At 35.7% G+C, this 16979-nt stretch overlaps 3 protein-coding genes across 5 annotated transcripts; 1 reads left to right on the plus strand and 2 right to left on the minus strand.

Annotated features, from left to right (window-relative positions):
* Positions 1-762: 762 nt before the first annotated feature.
* Positions 763-2958, plus strand: LOC111794328 (uncharacterized). The gene is made up of 6 exons (XM_023676277.2): positions 763-1487; positions 1575-1795; positions 1915-2137; positions 2334-2419; positions 2510-2601; positions 2671-2958. The coding sequence occupies exons 1-6, from the start codon at positions 1395-1397 to the stop codon at positions 2913-2915; spliced, it is 960 nt and encodes a 319-aa protein (XP_023532045.2). The 5' UTR covers positions 763-1394; the 3' UTR covers positions 2916-2958.
* Positions 2959-9593: 6635 nt separating this feature from the next.
* LOC111794730 (xanthohumol 4-O-methyltransferase-like) lies at positions 9594-10977 on the minus strand. Its single transcript, XM_023676855.2, has 2 exons — positions 10102-10977; positions 9594-10030 (listed from the first exon to the last, which is right to left on the minus strand). Exons 1-2 carry the CDS (start codon positions 10876-10878, stop codon positions 9734-9736), a joined length of 1074 nt encoding a protein of 357 aa, XP_023532623.2. The 5' UTR covers positions 10879-10977; the 3' UTR covers positions 9594-9733.
* Positions 10978-11609: 632 nt separating this feature from the next.
* On the minus strand, positions 11610-16274 carry LOC111795888 (ELMO/CED-12 family protein). Of its 3 annotated transcripts, none has more exons than XM_087123700.1 (10): positions 15899-16274; positions 15194-15296; positions 14952-15055; positions 13547-13615; positions 13352-13467; positions 13191-13245; positions 12984-13104; positions 12106-12153; positions 11918-12012; positions 11610-11831 (listed from the first exon to the last, which is right to left on the minus strand). In XM_087123700.1, exons 3-10 carry the CDS (start codon positions 15045-15047, stop codon positions 11691-11693), a joined length of 741 nt encoding a protein of 246 aa, XP_086979826.1. In that variant the 5' UTR covers positions 15048-15055; positions 15194-15296; positions 15899-16274; the 3' UTR covers positions 11610-11690. The 3 variants fall into 3 exon arrangements, with proteins under 3 accessions (XP_086979826.1, XP_023534284.2, XP_023534283.2); XM_023678516.2 differs by having other exon boundaries at positions 14952-15096; XM_023678515.2 differs by lacking the exon at positions 15899-16274 and adding an exon at positions 15520-15796.
* Between the last annotated feature and the right edge of the window lie 705 nt (positions 16275-16979).

Below are 16979 nucleotides of genomic sequence, written 5' to 3' on the forward strand. Positions count from 1 at the left end.
CAACTCAACTCAACTATAAAAAAATTTTATGGTTGAGTTGAGTTGGGTTAAATTCATTAGTTAATAAGAGTCATTTGAATCGAAAATTTTACAACAGAAACAATTGGGTGGAGTCTAAACAATGTTTCAACCCGACCCAACTCAATCCACGGAAACTTTTATTTATATAGTAATAATTCCAAGAACTAGATCAGCTAAGAATGCTCATTCTTAACACTTTAGCGACATTTTTTTTAGTTCAAGACAAATAAAAAAAATTAATCTCTTCATCCCAATAATAATAATAAAAAAAAACTGTATAATCCAAAAATAATAATTTTTAAATTAATAATTGAAAAAAAAATCTTTTGATTGAGAATATAAAAAAATTTGGTTGAATGGTAAAGGTGTAAATCTGAATATAATTTAAATTCAATTTCATTTCCTTCTGGAATTGTAAGTTTGAATTAAAAATTCAATAAGATTTTCCAAACGGAATCCAAATTGTTATATAATATATATTTTATTTTACTTAATCGTAGAAGATAAATATGAGTATTTTAAATTGAAACTACCCAAAATTAAATTATATATATATATTTATTTAATTTTCAAATGGGTATGAAAAATTCAAAGACCATATGCACCTTTTTGTTGAAGAAACTGACCAAAGACCCATTAAACTTTACAAAAGAGGTAAAGATAAAAATAATAAAATAATTTAAAAAAAAAAAAAAAAAAAGAAAAAAAAAGGAAAAGGGGTTTGTTAATTGGATGCTGATTTCCGGATACGCATTCTGGAAATCCAATTAAATCCCATTAAATCCCATAAATGAAAATCTGGAATTTGTGATGCCTTTATTTATATCTTCTTCTTCTCCTCTGCTTTGTGTGTGTGTGTGTGTTGTTCGTGGTGTTTGTGGGGAAATCTGAGGTGATCTTGATTGAAGTGTTGGGGGAAGAGTGGGCGTGTTTTGTTTAGGGTTAGTTAAAAGCAGAGGAGGGAGAACCCTGCACTTTACTTGCGGGAGTTGTTTCGATTCTCTGTTCGCTCGACGGGAACCAGAACGGCTTTGCATTTTGACGCCATTGACAGCCAAGACTCTCAAACAGAGAGAGTAGAGATTCTAACTTTCCCGTGAAATTTGGTGGTTTCCGTTTCTAATCTTAGAAATTCTTTCACACGTTTGTGGGTTTATCTCCATTTTGGTTCCTATTTTCTTCCCCAATCGGAAAAGCCTTTTGAAAGGAAAAAAAAAGACTCCGATTATTCCTCTTCCTCTTCCTCTTCCCTTTGTCTCTCTACTCTTTCCCGGCGCTCTGTTCTTCGCTTTGCTTTCCGGGAAGCCTCTCTGCTTTGCAGGGTTGGGGGGAAGGCTCTGAATATTTCATCTCTCTCCCTCTCTTCCAAGATTATGATTCTTGACAAAGGGTCAGCACTGCAATCCAATTTGGGTTGCTTTCTTCATGGCACCACGCCCCTTGTCAATTCCCAATTCTTGCCCAAGGTTTGTCGCTGTTCTTGCTTTCTTTCTTTCCTTCCTTCATTTCCCAATTCATGATTTATTGATCCAATCTTTGCTTCTTTTTCTTAGAGTGAGATTAGGAATCTGAATCGTCTGTGGCATCCATGGGAGAGAGAGAGGGTTGAATATTTCACCCTCGCCGATCTCTGGAATTGTTACGACGAATGGAGCGCCTACGGCGCTGGCGTTCCCATCGCCGTCAACAACGGCGAGACCCTTGTTCAATACTACGTTCCTTATCTCTCTGCAATCCAAATCTTCACCAGCAACTCCACCATCAATGGTTTCAGGTACTACCCTTTTCTTTTCATTCTGATCCAACCCTAATTCGATTCTGTTATCAAATTTTCAAGATCCATTCCATTGTTTTTGAAAACCCCAAATGAGGAATTTCCCCCTTTGTGTGTAGAGATGAGTGTGGTGACAGTGAAACAAGGGATTCGTTCAGTGATTCATGCAGCGATGAGAGTGAAAGTGAAAAACTATGGAGATGGGATGGAAGCTCATCGGAAGAGGGAGGTGGATTATTAGAACAAGACAGCCCTCTATCTCTCAGTGACAGATTGGGATACCTTTACTTTCAGTATTTCGAGAGATCAACTCCATACGGAAGAGTCCCACTAATGGATAAGGTATGAAAATTCCCCTTCCTTCTTTCACTTCTCTCAATTGTTCCTGTTCTTCATCTTTGTATTATATTATCATTAGAAGAAAAGAAAATGGTGGTGGTGGTGCTGCTGCTGCTTTTTGGATGCTCTGGAATCAAACTCTTTTTGACCCTCTAATCTGTGTTCTGATTCTGATTCTATTTGTTTCATGGGGTTTCAGATCAATGAATTGGCTCGAAGATACCCTGGCCTGATGACATTGAGAAGCGTGGATCTTTCTCCTGCTAGTTGGATGGCTGTTGCCTGGTCTGTGTTTGTCTCTGTGTGTGTGTGTGTGTGTGTGTCTAAATTAGAGTGTTTGTGTGTATTAATGGGCTGAATGGGTGCGATTTTCAGGTACCCAATTTACCATATTCCAATGGGGAGAACCATAAAGGATTTATCGACATGTTTTCTGTCTTACCATACGCTTTCATCTTCATTTCAAGGTATGAAAATGGATGGTTTTGAAGTAAAATGGGGTTTGAAATTGAAAGTGGATTGATGTTTGTTTGTAGATATGGACGTAGAAGATGAGTTTGAGAGCGGAGAAAGGAAGAGGAAAGAAGGGGAAGAGATGGCGCTGCGTGCATTTGGGCTAGCGACATACAAGATGCAAGGAAGCGTGTGGATATCTGGTAATTATGGGCGGGACCAAGAGCGAGTGGTGTCTCTTTTGAGCGTGGCGGATTCTTGGCTAAAGCAACTCAGGGTCCAGCACCATGACTTCAACTACTTTACGGGGATGATCCGTCGTGGCTAAACCAGAAAGGGGTTTTGAACCAAAAAAAAAAAAAAAAAAAGAACATCCAAATCCAAATCCAAATCCAAATCCCCCATGGATGGATTTGATTGATTGATTGACCTCCAAAAACAAAAACAAAAACACAAAACACAAAACAAAAACACAAAACAAAAAAACAAAAACAAAAAAAATCCTGGTTTTAGTTGGTTTCTCTGCTTTTGTGCAGTTCCCATGGAGAAAGTTCTGCATTTTTTTTTACTTCTTCTAACGTGTTCATCTTGATTATCAGGCGCAGGCATGCCTGAGTTTTTCATGTTTGTGTATGACTCTGTAATTGGCTGTTCTTTTCTTGCTTTTTTTTTTTTTTTTTGTTTTTTTTTTGTTTTTGTTTTTTTGTTTGGCTTAGTGATGGGGTGGTTGTGCATAGAAAACTACTTACTGACTACTCACCAGGCTTGTTCAAAGGGAGAGGAAAGCGCAGAGAGAGAGAGAGAGAGAGAGAGAGAGAGAGAGAGAGAGGGGCCAGAGAGAGAGAGAGAGAGAGCGTAGAGAATGTTATGATTCTGTGAACTGTGATGATCCATTTCCCCCATAATGAAATGATAAAACATTTAGCCCCCTACTGGCTTTGTTGTAGTAATTTTAGTGGCTCTGTTATTCTCTGTTCTAGTTCTTCTCTATCTGTGTTGTCAAAAGAATGAGACACCGACATGATGGAGCCAAGAATGGTAGCTTAGCTACTCAAATTCATTGATGATGGCTTGGAACAACGTGGCCTTCAATTTGATAAGATTGGATATTAAGAACATGTCCAAAGTAATAGCACATGTGGAGGCTGCCTGGTTATGCTAAGTCTTTAAAAGATATTTCAACGCTCTCGTGGATTGGCTTCGCACTTGTGTTTCATTTTGCAGATTGATTTGAGTTATAGCATCATCATTAGTTGGAATTCCCAACGTGATACTTTCTTGAAGAGCCCACGATTATTACAATATCTGGTAACAACGTCATATATTTAATCCCGCCCAAATATGTTTGCAAGTGAGATTTCAACATAGCGACATCCATTGTCGGAAGATGGTTGAGTCCCCCGTTCTCAAGTCCCTCTAGTTTCTCATCTATGCTAAATTATCTATTTATTTTTGTGAAGATTGGGATGAGATTACCCATAGAGAATTTGTGGGGGTCGGGTTCTACATGGATTTTTTTTTTCATTTACTATTTTCTTTTAAAATAGCAAAACTTTTAAATGTTAATTTTCGTTTATCAATATAATTAATGTGTAAAAATCTTAATAAAAGAATTAGTAAGTCTATTTATATATATTTTATATTAAGTAGGGTAGGAGTAGAGGACGGTGAATATAAATCTCTGTCTCGAGCCCCATTTATTTAAATGAGAGAATCTCTCTTTACTCTCTATCTCGGACCCCATTTTTTTAATGGAGAGAAATCTCTCCCAATTCCCTTCTCATTTTATGCCCTAAATGAACATTTCTAATATAACTTATCTTAAAGCTGTCTCAAAGTTGATGTAGTACAAGTATAGATCACGTGCATATTAAAGATTTTTTTTTTAATAATGCAAAGACGGAAACATATTTTATTAAGAAATTAAAAAGTGAAAGTGAAAAATCCATTTTGAATATGTGGGATAAGAGTGATTATATAAGAATTATTAATTAATAGGTCTAGTTGAATAATAAAAACGATTAATTTATTTAGTCTCTTTAAAGTGTAAATAATGGATATGGTTATGACATCTCATTCTAATCCATAGGAATAGTAATATTTCGGATCCCCATGTTTTTAAATTTTCCGTTTTTGAAATGTTACCTGACTGATGATTAAGAAAGTGAGCATAACACATGACTTTAACACGAACCCGAACATGTCCACTTTATAAGTATGAACGTAGAAAAAAAAAAATGAAACATTTAAAGAGTCCTATAACAAAAGGAAACCCATAATTATTTAATGACTTAGGTGTTCCAATACCCACAAACATCACTACTTCCAACACATGGGTCTCTCAATTTTGTTTACAAATAATAATAATAATTTTTATAAAAATCCTAAAAAATATTTTTTTTTAATATTACACTTTCCAAATTAATAAAAATATCCATAAATTTTATACTTGGTCTAAAAAAAATATACATGAACTTTTGAAAGTTTCAATAACATCGCTCAACTTAAAAAAAATAAAAAAATAAAAAATATCTTAACGGTTTTAAACTTTTTATTAAGTTAAAAGGTAATTTTTAGATTTTTTAAAAAAATTTAAAGGTATTATCGAAAATTTTAGAATATTTTTGAAAGTTTAAAAGTATTTTTATTTTTTTCTTTCTTGAAAATGAGAAAATAAGAAATTATAAATAAAAATAAACTGCAGAAATAGATGCATAACTAAATGGGCCTTACAAATTCAAGCTTGCAGATCTGCCAAAGCTTACGGCCCAAACTCCGAAAAATAGAAAAATTAAATTTGGGATAATGGCTAATTTAAATTATATCCGTTTTAAAAATGCCAAAGAAAAAAAAAAAAAAGAAAGAAAAAAAGAAAAAAAATAGCCAATGATATCCATTTTAACACCATCAATCTAAGACTTCATACGGTAAACGAGAGGTACATGAATGAATCGATACCACATCCGAATGAGAGCGATTATGAAAGCAGGATAACTAAGAAACACATAAAATACCTGACACTTTCCTTTTTGGTGGCTCAATCATAGAAAATTCATGGTTAAATATGATTTATTTGAGCAGTTCCGTGAGATCTAACATTGGTTGGAGAGGGGAATGAAGTATTCTTTATAAGGGTGTGAAAACTTTTCCGCGTTTTAAAACTTTGATGGAAAGCTCAAAAGGGAAAGTACAAAGAGGACAATATGTACTGGCTGTGAGCTTGAGCTATTACAAATTCTATTTTGGGTGACCTCTTAAGAATTATTTTTAAAACCTCGAGGGGAAGCCCAGCAGGGAAAACACAAAGAGAACAACATCAGAAGGCCAGCCCAAAGACGATAATATCGGAAGGCCGAAAGGGAAAGCTTAAAGAGTATAATATCTACTGTTACAAATTCTATATTGGGTGATCTCTTAAAAATTTTCTTAGGATGCAGGTAAGTGAACATACTAAGAACTCGGATAGAAAAACATGCTAAAAAATCTTGTGTGAACTGTCAAATTTTATGTTGGGCGACCTCCGAAAAAATTTATTGGACCATATTTTGTGTCCTTGAAGGTAGTAGCAATTAAGCATGAAATGATAGAAGCTAAAGGAAAATGAACCCAACTTTCTCAAGATAGCTATGATTATGAGCACTTTTCCAATTTTCTGATGCACATTATTTTATTCTGACCATATGTTTATATATTTTAATGCACAAAATAATGGGACTTTTGAACTTTGGTGTGAATATAATTGAGTTGGGATGTGACAGCAGTTGAAATATTAATGTTGCTAACTTTTAAACAATAACATTGCTACCAATTGAAAATGTTGTCCCTTCATCGTCACGATGTTTATATTATAGGGTATTGAAAAATACGAACAAATCTCTCGTCATGTGCCTTTGGTGTCGAGTAGTCAACGTCCTTAAAAGCCAAACTTTAAAAAGAAGTCTCCACGAATTCTTTCTATACATAACCTTATTGTATCGTTTTATCACACTATCATAACAATAACGTTTTCTATACATAACTTTATCGCAAGTCAAGACTGTGACACATGCATAGGATAGTCGCATTTATTTTACTTAGACTTAGGTTAAAATAGGGTGTTTTTAATTTAATCGTTCATTTATTTTATTTAGTCATTTGTGGTGTCGTTCTAAAAATTCTTCGAAGCATAAGTTAATGACTGTGTTTTAAGATCAAAGTTATGTTTTATGAAAATTTAAATGAAGTATTTCTACATTCAACTACGTATACAGTAGCGACTTTAAATTAAGTAGAAAATTTCAGATCGTTACATACTACTTCTAAGTTTCATTAACATAGTCAATGTGACCGTTGTTTTTTTTTTTTTGGTTGAAAAAATGGGTTAAATTCATAAAACTTAAGCATCCTACTACGAACTTAGACATTAGTCTTGGAAAATGAATAAATGTGTTTGGCATTACTTTAACGACTCTCGTGTTAAGTAAGTTTGCATTTGTCACATCGTTCTGGTCCACCATGAAAATAAACTTGAGAACCTACCAATTTACAACTTCAAATTTGGAAGATGTTTTTCGTATTTTATTTCCATTTGTGTTATAAAATCGATTGAAAATACTTTTTCATTTTTATTCACTTGCGTATTGTAATTTTGAAGCTTCGACCACCCAACTAAGAAAATAAGAGATGACAATACGTTTAAATCAATTATAACTCAAAAACTATAGTAAGTTAAATCAAAACCTATTTTTTTGTATCCTCTTTTCTGTATAACAAGTTAATTATATGTTATTATCTCAACCAATATTATTATAACTTACAAAATAATAATAATAAATAATATAATTTAGTTTTCTTCAAAGGAATGTTTTTAATAAAAAAAAAAAAAACAAATTTCATGACACGTTAAGTTCTCTAATATGATCAACCTAAATTTATTTCTAAAATTAAAATATATACCTACATATATTTGTTTTATTTTTATTTAATTTTATAATTTTTTTTTTAAATTTATTCTACAAATTTTAAATATTTAAAGAATAATTTTTTAAAATATATATTTAAAATGAGTTGTAAATTTTAATTAAATATTTGATAGCATTATTTTTTTTGAATAAATAACCTTAATAATCTCAATTGTGTAAAAAAAAATTATGGTTGGATTGAATTAAGTTTATTATCTAATAAAAGTTATTTCAGTTAAAAAAATGTACGTCCCAACAATTGAATTAGGTATTAAAAAAAAAATCTCAACTGAATCTAACTCATAAATAATTTTATTCATTAAATTATGCTCTTGATCGTTGTGACAATTAAGAAGATTTTAACCGAAAACGTATATCTTATTTTATTTTAATAGTTATAAATTTAATTTTCTTTCATATGATAAAATAAATAATTTTATGCACCAAATGTTTCACAAGCATATTTAATAATTATTTTAATAGATTATAAAATTTAATTATTTTTGTAAATTAGATTAGTGGCCATCATTATCTTATAAAATTTAAAATAAAATTCAAAGGATATTGTTGTAATTTAACTTCTTATTTATTTATTTATTGACAGAATATTGTAATTAAAATGCTTTTAAAACAACTTCTAGAAACTTGGGTAGTTGAAATTGAAAAAAACAACAAAGCTTATACCAAACAAACCTACTTTTATCACAAACTGATTTTAATAAAATAAATAATAAATTCAAAATATTATTTTCATATGTTTATAAAATATTATTAGAGAATTTTTAGACAGTTAAATTTGATTATTTATTCTTGTAAAAAAATATTTTTTTTTTGAAGAATTTAAACGTTGAAGTGTGACGCTCAAGTAAAAGAAAGGTACTATATTCGAACGAGAGTGAAACTTAAAAATAGTTTGGTTTCATAAAAGTTCAGGAATTAACGTGCTTAGCTTAGAGTAAATCATCTTGAAAAGACCGTATTCGTTATGGTCATGTCGTAGAGAAATGTCAATGCTAACAAGTTCCATACTTAGATTTCAAATCATCGTTTGAATCTTGAACGGAACCAATTTTAAAATTCAAAGATATAATTTTATATAAAAAAAAAATAGAATTGGAGATTATCACAAATTGGGAAGTGACAACTACCCCAATCAGGTATCACTATCGGTGAGCAGCCAAAAGTCAAATTTTTTAATTGGTTGGTTCATAAAGGGGATTTTATATATGAATATTTATTTTCTTTTATATATATTTTTTTTATATTATTAGACAGCTAGTTATTTTTATATTATCCTTAATTTATATAATCTTTTTGTATTAATAATTTTTTTTTTTTTTTATCCATTTAGTTTATATTAATTTGATAGGTTGAACTTATCGTGAGTTGAGATGACCATAGAGATGGAGATGAAGTGCCCCTCCTATTTCAATTTCTCTTTATGTATGAATATATATTATATTCGTCCGAAACAAAATAAAAAAAAGTAGAGATCAAAAGTGATATGAACCACGACCAAGAAATTTCCATACCTCAAAGTTCAATTATAAGGACGAGAGCCAAGAAGCTACAACAAACCGTATACACTTATATTCAAGTTATGATGAGCCCATCAGAAAGAAATTTTAGAAGACATTAGAGACCTCCCTTATATATTGTGCAAAGTTGAGCTTCGAGAAAGAGATGAATTAAATGCAAGTTGCATTTAATGAATCATTCATTTTTTTTTAGGTTGTAAAGGCTAGCATTCCTTTCTTTAGCGAGAGACATCATATTTTAGAATTAAGAATAAAATTTCATTTTAGCCTTATCCAGAGCTAATTTTTTTTTTTTTACAAATTCTTGGGTTTAGAACTACCGTCGTCGGTATTGATTAAACCTCTTGTGAAGTAATTCGAATCACGAGTTTAAAAACAAGTTTTCTTTACTTTTGACCTTGATCATCAAGATAATCGGTTCCATACTTCCGGTAGGATTGATTTCCATATCAAAAAGTTAAATTTTAAAATTAACATGTAAAATGATTACCTTTTAGTAAAAAAAAAAGAAAAAACAATAATACATCATTGATGAACTTACATGTGATACCTTGAATCATAACCAAATGAAAGGAAACAGAGTGATGATATGAAATCATCTAAATTTGAACAAAATTTGCAGAAAGTTCAAACTTATTATTAGTGGGATAAGCCGGAAACAACAAGATTCAGGATGGATAAGCTTCAATAATGGAAGTTATAGCAGGAAGAGCAACAACTCTGTATCGAGGAAACCCAGCTTCTTCCAATATGTTCTTCCACTCCTTCTCTGTCCTCTCTCTTCCATTGGTATGCGCCAACATTAACAGATCAAAGTAGAATCGAGTATCGTCAAATGGGTCAGCTCCATCCGCCTTCAAAATCACTTCTACTAGAATCACTTTCCCTGTTTTCTCCGGTATCGCTTTCTTGCAGTTCTTAAGAATCCTCACGCACTCCTTGTCATCCCAATCGTGCAATATCCACTGTAATCACCCATTTCAACACAAATTACACCAAAAAAATTCAAACTTTAGGAAGCAATCAAATCAATCACCTTCATAAACACGGCATCGGCCTTGGGAATGGCTTCGAACATGTCCCCTCCGATGTGGGTCACTCCTTGATACGGCGGAGCTGTGCTGATTACGTGCGGCAGGTCGTAGTTGATGCCCTTGATGTGAGGGAATGCTTTGACGATTTCTGAGATGACTCCGCCGATTCCACCGCCGACGTCGGTTAGTGACTCAATCGAGCTGAGCCCATCTTGGTAAACGGAGAGAATCGCTTTCATGATGACTTTGGAAGTGGAAGCCATGGCGTTGTTGAACAATTGGTTGAATTGAGGGTTTATGGAACCGAAGCTCCAAATGTCAAGGCCGTTGGCTTTTTGGAATTGGTCGCCGCCTTCTTTAACGCCTTGGGAGAAACAGAGCCATGGGTCGACCAACCATTTGTGAAGCTCCGCTAGCACCATCGGAGCGAGGGTGAGCTCGGCGTCACGTAGGAGCCATTTGGAGGAGTGGGTCAGTCCATAAAGTGGCTCTCCGCCGTCTGATGAGTGATGAACGGCGAAGATGTTCCGACGGACCAACAGTCTCATGATTCGACTGAGGTAGGAGATCTCCGGGGTGGCTAAGGGATCGGAGGCGACAATGGAGGAAGCAATTTGAGATAGCGATATGGGAGAGCCATGAGAGTTGATGATATCAGCTAAGTGAAGCTCGACGGCGCATTTTAAGGCCATTGAATCAGCAAAACAGAGCATATATTTCCATATCTCTGCTTGGCCTTTAAGCAGCTCCTCTGTTTCCTCTGTTTCTTTGGTTGCCATCTCTCTGTGTCTCTCCGATTCAATCTCTCTGGTTTTATTTTGTTTTAGAGAGATAGTTGAGAATTATAAAATGGGGTTGGTGTAATGGGGGTGACATTCACAAAGGGTGACAATATTTATAATGATTTGTTATGGTTGCTTTTTCAAACGTCTTATCTTGCCTTTTTCTGTCCATAACCAAAGGGTATTTATGTCATTTCACTTTTCATAGTTATACACAAATATATAATGTATTTTAGTAAGCTTAAATATTTAAAAGCAACATTTGAAATCTTATCATAAATTAACTCACCAAAATAAAAATTTGATTGAATGGTTCAAATGCAACCTACGACAATAAGATGCCATCTATTATAATAATTCCTTAAAAACTTAGGAATGACAAAGATAGTCTCGAGAGCTCAATTTTATCCATAAAAAAAAAATCGGATTTTTACGTATTAATTCGTGAGTATTTATAGTCTTCCCTAAAACAAACTCTTCCAATACCCACTAAATTCTATTCAGTGGCCATGATTATTGACAAGTTCTTCTCACTCTCGAATGTCCGCTACAAAAAGTTATGACGCCAAATGTCTATTAAAAAAATTATAAATGAAGCGTGCAGCTCCACTCCAAATGATCATTTCTCAATCGAGTCCGCTTGTAACTCATGAAATTGAGGTTGATGACCAAACTTATTCAATTTTGTAGACGAAAAAGTAATGTTTGTTAAATTTTTTTGGCCTTATATCATATGTCTAGTTGGAACATTTAGAACATCGTACCCTAACGCTTGTATTTATGGATTCAAAAAAGAATAATAACAATCCCTACGAAACGTTAGTAGAGAGAGACGTAAAAGATAAGTTAGAGAGATATAAGAGATTATAAGATGGTAGATCTTCTATTGTGTGAACATCATCCAGAGATAGCTCTCTTTCCAGCTGCGCTCTGGTTCCTTGCAGCACCTCCTGATAGTTACAACAATCAAAAACTTCCAACACTTAGCGAATTATTGATGGATTCAAGTTTTAGGAGTGAAAGAGGAGGAGCATACATTGAACTCCATATACGAAGCATGCATGGCAACCCACTGAGCATCCATCATTTTGAACGCTACGCAATATAGTATGTCGAATGCTTCTTCGTTTTCTGTCACGACCAACGAAACGAGATGAAACGAAACGAAGGATAAGTTTAGCAATGAAAACATGTGTACGAATCAATATGAAACAAACCCAGTACCTCCTAATAGTCTCACAAAATTGAGTCCGGGAAGGCACCTTGGTCTTTCTGTAATGAGATGACAAGATTCTATCAGTTATTAGAACAAATTTCGAAATATCTACACCGCTAGTAGATATTGTCTGCTTTAACCCATTTGTGCTAGAGAACAAGGGAGAGTATGTTTGTAACAGCCCAAGCTCACCACTAGCAGATATTGTCTCCTTTAACCCATTACGTATCATCGAAACCTTATAAGGAATGTTTCGTTTCCCTCTCCAACCGATGTGAGATCTCACAATCCACTCTCTTGGAGTCCCAACGTCCTCGCTGGCACACCGTCTGGTGTTTAACTCTGATACCATTTGTAACAGCCAAAGCTCACCGCTAGCAGATATTGTCTGTTTTAGCTTGTTATGTATCACTGTCAGCCTCATAGTTCTAAAACGTATCTGCTAGGGAAAGGTTTCCACATCCTTATAAGGAATGTTTCGTTCTCCTCTCCAATCGATGTGGGATTACACAGGCTATTTTCTAAGATCTATGCCCCATCAAGAATTTGCGCCCGAGAGCCCATCTCTATTTGGCCTAACGAAACCTTAACACATCTCCATTACCTTTTGGAAGGCCTATAGCCCATAAAAATTGTTTATCGAGGCATACGTATGTTATTCAGGCATTTGAACTTGCTTCGATGACAAATCGAAGTGAGACGAACAACAATATGGGTACGCATATTGGCCCAATGTTAATTAGGGGTCAAGAATGTTGTATTGCTTTCTTTTGGGAGGAGGATAGCATCATCATATCAATTCCCAGTTAAGCCTCTAATTGCTTCATCTAGAAAAGCAGAGCTCCAAACAAATAGGAGAGTTCAGTAGAAAACATCAGACACACACCTGAGTTTAAATCCAACATTTGTATCAACATAAATGAAATGTTTATGCCAGCAACAGCAAACGGATATTCCCAAGTTGCTCGATTACCACCTTCCTTCAATAACAACCTACGAAAAGATGCCTTCATTTTTTGAATTTGTATGTGATTAGTGATAATTCAGGCATTTAGGGAAATGAGACACAGAAAAACAGCAGTATACGACATACCGGAAACGTCCTGGAGAAAAACAGCAAATTTTCGAGCGAAATGAGACCGCAACCCCTAAGAAATCAGCTCACTGTGAGAAAAAAATTAACTTTAAATATGAAAATAAAGTATTGATACAACATATGAACATACTAATATGAGATGTTGGTTTGGAGTGTACCTAAAGTCAGTGGATGGATTAGGTCCTTGCCAACCCATGTCTTTCCATTGCTCAGATACCATCCCTTTAAGCTCAATATTTGGAAAGGCAGCATCCCACAATGCTTTCAGGGCTTCCTATCATCAATGAACGATTATTAGCTAGACTAACAAGAACTCATCTCACAGCTGTTGAAAGTTAAAACAAGAAAAATACTTGATGTTCAAGTTGTGTCTCATCAAAAGGTATGGGAATTCGATCTTGTAGCCTTTGAAACCTTTCCTCCTGTTTGCATAAATCCCATGTTAGAACAAGCGATTAGAAGAATAGTTTTAATATAAAACTGCATTTACTTTAGCTTTTAGAAGGTCTCATCCAATAAAAAGGGGATCACAAGTTTTAAATTAATGAACAGAGGACATACAGAAACCAATCATCCGTCCATTTTGTGGGATCTCCATTTTGTGAGATCTCACGTTGATTAGGGAGGAGAATGAAACATTCTTTATAAGGGTGTGGAAACATCTCTCTAGTAGATGCGTTTTAAAATCCTTGAGGGGAAGCTCGAGAGGGAAAGCTTAAAGAAGAAAATATCTGCTACTGGTGGGCTTGAGCTGTTACAAATGGTATCAGACCCAGGCACCGGAGATGTGTCAGTGAAGAGGCTGAGCCTTGAAGGAGGGTGGATACGAGACGGTGTACCAGCAAGGACGCTAGGCCCTGAAGGGGGTGGATTGTGGGTCGCACATCAATTAGAGAAGGGAATGAGTGCTAGCGAGGATGGTGGCCCTCGAAGGGGGTGGATTGTGAGATCCCACATCGGATGGGGAGGAGAACGAAACATTCTTTATAAGGGTGTGGAAACCTCTCTCTAGCAGACACGTTTTAAAAACCTTGAGGGGAAGCCTGAAAAGCCCCAAAGGGAAAGTCCAAACAGGACAATATCTGATAGTGGTGGGCTTGGCCGTTACAAATGGTATCAGAGTCAGGCACCGGGTGATGTGCCAGCGAGGAGCCTGAGCCCTGAACGGGGGTGGACACGAGGCGGTGTGCCAGCAAGGACGCTAGGCCCCGAAGGGGGCGGATTGGGACCCACATTGATTTGAGAAGGGAACGAATGCCAGCGAGGACGTTGAGCCTCAAAGGGGGGTGGATTGTGAGATCCCACATCAGATGGGGAGGAGAACAAAACATTCATTACAAGGGTGTGGAAACCTCTGCTCCTTAAGGGGATACTCGAAAGGGAAAGTCCAAAGAGGACACTCCTTAAGGGGATACCCGAAAGGGAAAGCCCAAAGAGGACAATATCTGCTAGCGGTGGGCTTGGGCAGTTACACATATGGACATTCTCGGGAACACAAAGATCTATTGTTCTTTTTTTCCTTTTAAGAACATTGCATCACCCATGGGGGGTTGGGATTCAAGCCTATAACCTCTTAGAGGGAGTAAAGATGCTCTCATCACTCACCTATGCTCATGTTGGCAGGAACACAAGCATCTATTACAAACCAATGGCCTTTCCAACACAAAAGCTACTCAAGATGTAAAGCTTCCCTCACACTTACAAACCAACGTTTAGCCCATTCTACGAGTGATGTAGACCTTCCAACACTATTTTTACCTGAAGAGGATTCAACGGGTACTGAACAAACTTATCATTCTTTCTGTTGCCTGAGCGATTGAAAAGTCCTCCAATCCATGTTCGTGGTCCAACCATAGCATTAGCTACATTTACCACAAGCTAATTTGTAAACAACAGGGTGACACTGAGACATGTCGAGCATATAAAAGCACGTGTGAATTCCACAAGTTCATCTCAAAAACATAAAAAAAAAAAACATTCAAACAGTGCTCTATTCTCACTAAAACATTGAGCTAGCTGTAAAATTACAGGGGTGGAACGATGTGACCATTCTAACTCTTCGTCACCCCTTCTCTGTCTCCAATATATTTCATCTTCATCAACCTACAATAATTTTCCACAATTAACTGTCATAAAAACATCAGTGCCTAAGACTGTCAAAAACAAGAACACAATCATCGGATCTTCAAACAGTAGTTCCTGTTTTCAGACAAGGAAAACGACATGTCCAGCAAATTGGGAATTGATCAATACATTGAATTTTAGTTTCAATCTACAAACAAATGATAAAGGGAGGTGAACACAGAGAAATTGATGGGTGGATTACTTCATGGAGGGAAGAACAAGATGGAAAGCATTGTCTTCTCCTCCTGAATCTCATTAAGAAACCAATTTTCCTCCCAAAATGAAGAACAAAGCAAAACCCATGTATAAATATAAACATAGGAGGAGAAGCTAAGAAGAGTAAGACATTTGAAAGAGAAGAACATGAAAAGATTACAAGCGCAATTAAAGGGATCCTTTAGGCATAAGTTTATAATGTAAAAAAGCAGAGGAAAATCATGAGCATTGAAAAAATGGGAAAAGGTAGAACTAGATGTCTCTTCAATGAGTAGCATTATTAGAATTAGAAAGCAAGACAAAAAAACGAAAACCCGACAAAAGGCAGCAAGAAAGAAAGCAATGGGGGGGAAAAAGAACAGTACTCGCTATGGCATCTGAGGGAACAAGTGGGCGGTGCAGAGAGGCGGCGGCGGCGGTGGTGGTAACCTTGACCGTCCTGGTATGTGGGTTCGGGCGGTGGGCACCACGGGAAGAAGGGGTTTGAAGGGGAAACAATAGGAACCAGAGAAGAAGAGGAAGAAGATTGGATTTGGGGGAAGAAAATGAGTGACATTTCTTCGGTTTGATCTGTGTTTGTCTGCCTCAGGCATTGAAACCAATCAAGCTCCTATCAAACAGCCTATTCCGTAGCACTCGGGGTTGTTCTTCTTCTTCGTGTCTCTCGCCGCCCCCTCCTTTGGAAGATTGTGTATGAATTATTATGGTATTTCATTCTCTTATTTGTTACGTTGCATACATCAAAAATTGGGTCATTGCTTAAACTATAACAATGTTCATATTGGCTTATTAATTATGAATCTCAATATTTTGTGATGAGATTATTCTTAGATTTTAGGATAAGTTTCAAGTTCATTCCTTTACTTTCTTTTTAGTTTTTACTCTTAATAAACAACCTTACCTTAAAAATTATGTAATGCATGCCAAGATTTAAATAAGAATTTGGAATACATTGGATGACCCTATCATTTTTTCATGATATTGTGAGATTCCACATCGATTGGAGAGAGTAACGAATCATTCTTTATAAAGGTGTAGAATTCCCTCCCTAGTAGACATATTTTAAAACCATGAGGCTGAGGGCGATATATAATAGGCCAAAGTGTACAATATCGGTTAAAAGTGGGTTTGAGTTGTTACAAATGGTACTAGAGCTAGACATCGAGCGGTGTGTTAGCGAGGATGTTGGCCCCCCAAAAGGGGTGGATTGTGAGATTCTACATCGATTGGAGCCAGCGAGGACTCTAAGCCTCCAAGGGGGTGGATTGATTAGAGAAGAGAACGAATCATTCCTTGTAAGGGTGTGAAAACTTCTCCCCAGTAGACGCATCCTCGAGGACGCTGAGCCTTCAAGGGGGAGGAGAACGAATCATTCCTTATAAGGGTGTGAAAACCTCTCCCTAATAGACGTGTCCCCCAGGACGCTGAGCCCTCAAGAGGGAGTAG

This window comes from Cucurbita pepo, chromosome 5, assembly GCF_057944985.1.
Source record: "Cucurbita pepo subsp. pepo isolate OVF chromosome 5, ASM5794498v1, whole genome shotgun sequence".
Taxonomy (NCBI): domain Eukaryota; kingdom Viridiplantae; phylum Streptophyta; class Magnoliopsida; order Cucurbitales; family Cucurbitaceae; genus Cucurbita; species Cucurbita pepo.

Bases quoted from the DNA above. Each gene is read 5' to 3' on its own strand.
- LOC111794328 (XM_023676277.2), top strand. From the start codon at position 1,395: ATGATTCTTGACAAAGGGTCAGCACTGCAATCCAATTTGGGTTGCTTT. The intron at 1,796-1,914 runs GTACTACCCTTT...CTTTGTGTGTAG, and splicing joins TCCACCATCAATGGTTTCAG to AGATGAGTGTGGTGACAGTG. The intron at 2,420-2,509 runs GTCTGTGTTTGT...TGCGATTTTCAG, and splicing joins AGTTGGATGGCTGTTGCCTG to GTACCCAATTTACCATATTC.
- LOC111794730 (XM_023676855.2), bottom strand. From the start codon at position 10,878: ATGGCAACCAAAGAAACAGAGGAAACAGAGGAGCTGCTTAAAGGCCAA. The intron at 10,031-10,101 runs GTGATTGATTTG...GGGTGATTACAG, and splicing joins CCGATGCCGTGTTTATGAAG to TGGATATTGCACGATTGGGA.
- LOC111795888 (XM_023678515.2), bottom strand. From the start codon at position 15,636: ATGTTTATATTTATACATGGGTTTTGCTTTGTTCTTCATTTTGGGAGG. The intron at 13,246-13,351 runs GTACACTCCAAA...CTGATTTCTTAG, and splicing joins AATCCATCCACTGACTTTAG to GGGTTGCGGTCTCATTTCGC. The intron at 12,013-12,105 runs GTACTGGGTTTG...TGGTCGTGACAG, and splicing joins TTTTGTGAGACTATTAGGAG to AAAACGAAGAAGCATTCGAC.